The 7203-nt window shown below is 37.6% G+C and overlaps 1 protein-coding gene across 1 annotated transcript in view; it reads left to right on the forward strand.

Moving 5' to 3' along the window:
- The window catches only part of COL21A1 (collagen type XXI alpha 1 chain), a 72485-nt gene that overhangs the window by 53799 nt on the left and 11483 nt on the right, over positions 1 to 7203 (forward strand). The window contains exons 18-22 of the mRNA XM_017739211.1: positions 767 to 820; positions 2119 to 2172; positions 2681 to 2753; positions 3472 to 3474; positions 6887 to 6918. Coding sequence (XP_017594700.1) covers positions 767 to 820; positions 2119 to 2172; positions 2681 to 2753; positions 3472 to 3474; positions 6887 to 6918 — 216 coding nt within the window. The remainder of the gene's footprint in view (positions 1 to 766; positions 821 to 2118; positions 2173 to 2680; positions 2754 to 3471; positions 3475 to 6886; positions 6919 to 7203) is intronic.

Raw genomic sequence — 7203 nt, forward strand, 5'->3', positions numbered from 1 at the left:
CGTGAGACTAGCTTTAAATGGAAATTAAGGAAATCACCCTTTGATGATTTAATACTCTTTAGCTCATATTTTATGTAGGGAACATACAGCTAAACATGCCTTTATGAATACAATTCCATTCAAGGAGTCCAAGGCGTTGTTTTGGCTTTGTACATGTGCTGAAGTGTCATGATCTGAAATGGCAGAAGCTATTGGGTTCTAGAATGAACAGTATAACTTTGAAGGTTTTACAGAAGATGCAAAGGTGTGGCCCCCAAAGTTAACTGCTCCTGATAAATCTCTTAAAATTTGCATAAGGAGTCAAGTCATGGCAACCTTTGAGGGACACACAGTCAGAAAGGGGAAAGAGAATGATGAAATGGCTCAAATACTTCTACTGGTTTTGGAAACCTTAAACAGAAACCAAGAAACTTCTGTGTCACTTTCAGTTATAACTAAGGATGGATTACACACCATGTCTTGAGTTGCAGAATTTTTTCCTCTCAGGAGTATTCCATGACAGCACTGTTCTTTTCCCCTGTATGTTTTTTTTTTTTCCATTGCACAGGAGCCCTTCATTAGACCATAGAAGATCTAAATAATCCACTGTAGTGGATTATTTATTTATTATTTAGTGGAAAATATAGCCTGTATAGTAATAAGATGAAAGATGTATTTTCTGTTTATTTCAGAAAAGAAATAGAATAATGATGCTACTAATTCAACTGAGGTCATTATTCCTCTGTTTTAGTACAGAAATGTCTCTGCCTTTTTCATAAATAAATAGGGTTTGATGGGACCAGAAGGCTCACTTGGTCTACCTGGTGCTCCTGGGCCCAAGGTAAGTGTTTGAGTCAATTTGCTTGTGACTTTGATAAATGACTGCTTTGTATGCAGATTTGATCTGGACAATGCCAGGATTCTGCATCTCATTTTTTGGTGTATTGAATATTGGTGAGCAGCTGTATGATTTTCCCTGTGTTACCTTCTCTGATAGTTCAGTCTTAAGAGAGGTTAATGTAACTTAGTAAATGGTGCCTGTCATCCTGTGAGGTTTTAACAATTGTAGAAGTGATCATGAGACTTTGTTTCAGCTTTACAGTCCTGGAAAATGTTCTGCAATGCTGGAAACCAGATAATTCTCAGTATACATCTGAACTTCTTTCCCATGTTACATTTATTTATATTTTAATTGTGTTCAGTAATGTTATGTGCTGTTTCTTCCACCCGAGGAGCCAAACTTATTTCAGATGTAACTTTATTGATTGCACTGCAGCTACAGTAAGAACTAATTTCACCAATGTTCTCAATAGCTAAAATAAATGCTATAAATTCTGATTGGTTAGTTTAACCTTTTAATTTAATCCAAAATGAGTTTTGGATTAAATTGTAATTAAGTATTGAATTGTATGTCCTAGAGAATATTTAGAAATATAGAATCCATTTCTCAAACTTTGTATTTCCATTTCAATCCATTTCCCCTCAGACATTATTTTACATCCAAAAGTTCATATGCATTTATTTAAAGTTGTATACTGACAGTAGCATTTTTTTAAGTGTCAGTGTTTTCTATGGTCAAGAAGATTGAATACCTATGATATGGCTAAAAATTAATTAGCTTTATTTTTGTCTGTGAAAAATGCTTTTGTTTTGTATATTTATCTCACTTAGAGGATAAGCTGATCCTTAAAAGAATTGTTCTTAATAAGCTCATTCTTACAGAAGTCTATCATGAAGTAGTCAATAATTCTTTGATTTAATGAAAATCCTCATACTGAATATATGTCTAATTCTATAGGCTGCAATAAAAGCCAAAACATAAATAAATATTTTGACTTGGACAAATCCTAGGATTCTCAGAGTTTTATTGAATAAGATGATGGAAATGTGAAGTCAGTACACAAACTTGACTGGACAGGTGAGCAGAAGCTGGCAGATCATGTTTTGTCATCAGTATCTCACATTTCCTGAGAGAAAATTAAACCTTCAGGCTACCTGTAATGGAGAAGAACTTTAGCCTTTCAGTCACTAGCTGTGCCTGTTTTTAAGAGTCTGTTTCTCAACAGTGTCTGTTTATGTTTGCTAATCATAAGACAAAACATAATGATGTACCAGCCACACTCCTACATTATTATATAGGGTGACAAAGGCGAACCAGGAATACAGGGGAAACCAGGATCATCAGGAGCCAAGGTAAATATGATTCTGGAAGTATTTTAGTTAAAAAAGGGATTTATTTACTTTTCCATGATTTACTAATTTTCCATTATTTCCCCTGGTTAGATATAAGGCAGTTTGTTTCACAGTAAAACAGTTGTTAACACCACATTGCATCAGAATTCATTTGATGACTTATTCTTACTAATTTATACTAGATTTTAGGCAATGTCAGATGTTCATTAAGTTCAAACCTGCAAACAGTGCCATTACTTGAGATACTATTTTTTTCTAATTTTGAAACATCAACTGTATTAAAAGACAATAAAAATAGATACTGGAATACTGAAGTTAAGAATTAGAATCCCTTTTGTGTCTTCTCTATGTTCACTATCCCTTCAAAAATCCTCCAGACATTTCAATCATGTTCAGTTATAAAATTTCAAAATATCATAGCCAAAGTGTATCATGTTGCCTTGAGAAACATGCAATATGTGTTTTTACACACAGCACATCACTGACTCAGAGCTATTGTATTTCTCAGGGAGAACCAGGAGTACCAGGGGCTCCAGGTGAACCAGGCTACCCCGGCATTCCAAAAAACACAGGGATTAAAGGTAAGTATTTTTTCCATTTTTAATTGCATCTTTTTTTGGAAGTGCTTTTCTTATAAGTGATCATTATTAAACAAAATCCTTTCTCTAAATACATTATTATTAGATGACAGTTGGACACATTTAAAGCAATAATATGTCCATCCTGAAAAATTTTCTTCTAAAGGATAAAGCCCTTAATGTGAAGGCATTTGTGGTGGGTTGAACTTGGATGAATGCCATGTGCCCACCAAGCTGCTCTATCACTCTCCTCCTCAGCAGGACAGGGAAAGCTGAGAAAACAAGGTGGGAAAAAAAGCTCATGGGTCAAGATAAAGGCAGTTTAGTAAAGGAAAAGGAAAGGCCACCTGTGGATGCAAAGTAAAAAAAAAAAATTATTCTCTACTTCCTGTCAGCATGTGTTGTCCAGCCAATTTCCAGGAAGCACGGCTTCAGTACACATACAGGTTTGGAAGACAAATGCTGCAATAATGAAACTTCCTCCCTCTCCTCTTTCCTTTAGCTTTCTTTTATTGCTGAGCAGCCATCTTATGGTATGGAATATCCCTTTCAGTTTAAGTCGTCTGTCCTGGCTGTATTGTAGAACCATAGAATGGTTGTGTGGAAAGGACTTTAAAGATCATCTAGTTCCAACCCCCGTGTCATGGGCAGGGACACCTCCTTCCACTAGACAAGGTGTCTCAAAGCCCCACCCAACCTGGCCTTGGACACTTACAGGGAGGAGGTATCCACAATGTCTCTGAGCAACCTGTGTCAGTGCCTCACCACCCTCAAAATAAAGAATTTCTTCCTAATAACTAATCTAAACCTAGATTCAGTTTGAAGCCATTCCCTCTTGTCCTGTCATTAGAGACCCTTGTGCAAAGTACCTCTCCAGCTTTCTTCTGAGCCCCCTTTAGATACTGGAAGGCTGCTCTAAGGTCTCCCCAGAGCCTTCTCTTCTCTGGGCTGAACAACCCCAGCTCTCTCAGTCTCTCTTCATGAGAGAGATGCTTCAGCTGTCTAATCATCTTCATGGCCCTCTGCTGGGCTTGATCCAGCAGATCCATATCCATCTTACATTTAGGGCCCTGGAGCTGGACACAGGTGGAGTCTCATGAGAGTGGAGTGGAGGGGGAGAATCAAATCCCTTACCCTGCTGGCTACACTGCTTTTGATGCAGCCCAGGATGCAGGTGGCTTTCTGGGCTCGAAGAGCACATTGCCAGGTCATGTTAAATTTCTCATCCATCAACACCCACAAGTCCTTCTCTGCAGGACTGCTCTCAATTCTTTCTCCACCTAGCCTGAATTTGTGTTTCCACCCAAGATCTTGCCTGGCCCTAGCTTACCAGTGAAGGGGGGAATTTGGAGAGAGCCTGACATTGTGGGGAGCTCTACTCAGCAGTACCCAAAACACTGATATGTTATCAACACGTTTGTAGCCACCATTGCAAAGCACAGCACTATGAGGGCTGCTATGGAGAAAATGAACTCTTTCTCAGCCAGACCCAATACGGCATTACAGAAATAGAATTAAATCAGGCATTTCACTTTCACAAGAAGAGAAAGGTTGAAGGGTAAAGAGACAGTAAGATAGAAGGGTGGTGTTACAATTAAAGTTTAATGAAAATCCCATGCAGAAGTATTCCAGTACAGTTCATCTTCTGCTCCAGAAGGCACATGTTTCCTGTATGTCCAGTATCATATAGGCCAGCCTCATATAGATGTCTTACATATACTAGAGTACTTCACGTGTCAGTAGACACATATGGACATGCTTTACATTGACTAGAGCCTGGAGTCAGTGTCATAATAACAGTTTAATTAGTTTCATTATCACTGTGTATTCAGTTCACTATCTAAGGGTTATGTAAGGCACATGTTACAAGACAATTGCTGCAACTCATACCTTCTGATCAATGAATCAATATGATTATGCAGAAGTGTCTTATTGTTTAAAATACCCCTGTGTTCACACATCTCACAACTTTGACATAATACCTTACTTACACATTCTACCTACTTACACATTTCACTTGCTTATCTTAGACTACTTACACATTTTCTCACTTATTTATACTTTTTACAACATCTACATAACACAGTACTTATGCACTTTACTTATTTATACATTTTACCTACTTTTGCATACTATTCTACTTACACATTTTACAACTTTTACATAATACAGTACATATACATTTTACAACTGCTATGCATGAGATTTCACATTGCTTGATTGGTTTCTCGATTTTGTCCATAAGCTCCACATGCACCTTTCTGATAATATGATTGGTTTTAATCTAGTGTGGTACAGTCCTTTTTTTATCTATTCCTTAGTGTCTTGGTATTTAGTTTTTCAGCTTCTTCTTTCCCAATTTAGCACAGTTTACCTTTCAGTCCCGGATGAATTCCTGAGGGCTCTAACAGGTGGGGTTCCTGATCCAGGCAAGCAGCATCGAGATGATGGCAGCAACAAAACCCGTCCCATGATCAGCAGTCAAGTTAGTCCAGGAAATCCAAACAACAAGTCAGCAAAGAATAGAGAGCAGATATAAGCCTCTTGCATTTCTCCCCTTGAGCCTTCAGACTGGAGCTTAAAAACCCTCTTGGGGCTGATGTGCTGCAGCTGAAAGTGGAAAGGCCAGGTGAAACCAGTGAGGGTAATTCCAGCCTGGTCCTACTCTGAGGGCTCTGGTAAAAATAGCTAAAAATTGTTTGGCTGGGGCACACTATCACGGCTTAAATACTTTGCAATAGACAATATTCTTTTATGAAAAATGATTTTGTTAAATATATGAAACTTCTCTAAATTTTAAACTGAAGAAGCCTTTGAAAAGGTCATTCATTTTATATGAAGATGCAAGCTAGCTGGAGTTAAAAGTCGTAAGTATGACAAACTTGAATTATTCAGGAAGAAAAGTGCAGTTTGGGCATCTGACAGTAAAAGTGAAGCCTTTCAGCTATAGATGATTTTAAAACTTGAAACCATTCAAGTACAATAAAACCAAATACAGCTGGCATAAATGTCTTCTTATGTTCTGGGATTTTCAATCAGGAAAATATTTGCTATGTCAAAAATCTCCTCTTCACTACTGTTTAGCATTTAACTAAACATTCATTTATTTTTTCCTTCCCAAAAACCCCAACCAAACACACAAAGTTTTGGCTCTTAGAAGAAAGCTGACAAAACAGACCCAAAAATCTCCATTGTAATTATTTTCTTTATTAAATGCAGTTTTGCACACCCTCTAGAGATGTCTTTTGTTTCATGAGCTGCTATATTCATGGCGCAGCGTTTTGATTTATGTGTGTTTAAATGTAAGATGTCAGAGTTAGAGTAAGAGCCATCTCCCATAACTTTAAGTTTCTTTTTCAATTAATGAAGAGAGATAGGCACTTTTCAGAGTACATATTTCATATCTTTGTTGTTAAGTGGAATGAACATTTTTCATGCACTGCCTGTTTCTCTCCAGTGTCAATGAAGAGATGACGTTCAGACGAGTTAATAAAACTACATACCTGACTTTCAAGCACTGTTTACACCATCTGATTGCCAACCCCCCCACTATTATTTACTTCAAACATTTCGAGTCAAAACAAGTGGGTGGAAATGGAGCTTAGTCCTTAAATATTTTGATTTAATTTAAATATAGAGGGGTTTGTGATGAAAAAAAATGCTTTTTCTTTAGTTTGTTTTGTATAACTTCTGCATGTGGTAGTGCATTCAGCTGAAATTTAACCCATGAGAAACATTGCCTCCCTTCCTGCCCACATCTTCTCCTCTCCCATGCACTGAGTAGATAAAATCCTGCTTCCTGCTGGATTTGCCACCTCATTATATTGTATTTTTAAATTTTTTACTTGGTATGTGAGTATCCACTTTCAGTTTTGATGATTTTGATTCAGTTTTGATCCACTTTCAGTTTTCTTTTGATGACAAATTCCTTTCTTAGTATCGCTTTCTGGACTTCTTCAGTGTTTTGACATGGGGATAAGGTGATTTGTTTTCTTTCAGTATTTCTTTCAGTTTTTCTTCAAGAAGAAGCTAGATGTTTCTCTTGTAATTACTGTGTTAAATTAAAGCGCAGACTACATGTCTTAGAGGTGACCCATGTTAAAATGGAGACCTTTCTTCTAATATTTTACAGGGAGACAAAGGAAACCAAGGTGACTCTGGCATCCAGGTATATCAACTTTGTTTCTAATGGAATCATCTGGCATTGCTATTTATACAAGTCTTAGGTATTAATTCAGACAGTTTTTTTTAAGATTAAGCTCCACAGAAGGTTAACTTGAATAGCAGCAGTAACTCTCCTTCAAGGAAATCTGCCCAGTATGGCCAGCATGAGTTTTCAGCTGCATTTCTGGGGGCCTGAGCAGGGTATTGGCATTTGGTGCAGAGCTGTGCGGTCCTAGCAATGGTGTAGGCGCAGGGCTGCAGGTTGTGCTGCTGCCCCAGAGGCCTGGGA

Source organism: Corvus brachyrhynchos, unplaced genomic scaffold (genome assembly GCF_000691975.1).
Source record: "Corvus brachyrhynchos isolate BGI_N302 unplaced genomic scaffold, ASM69197v1 scaffold136, whole genome shotgun sequence".
NCBI lineage: Eukaryota > Metazoa > Chordata > Aves > Passeriformes > Corvidae > Corvus > Corvus brachyrhynchos.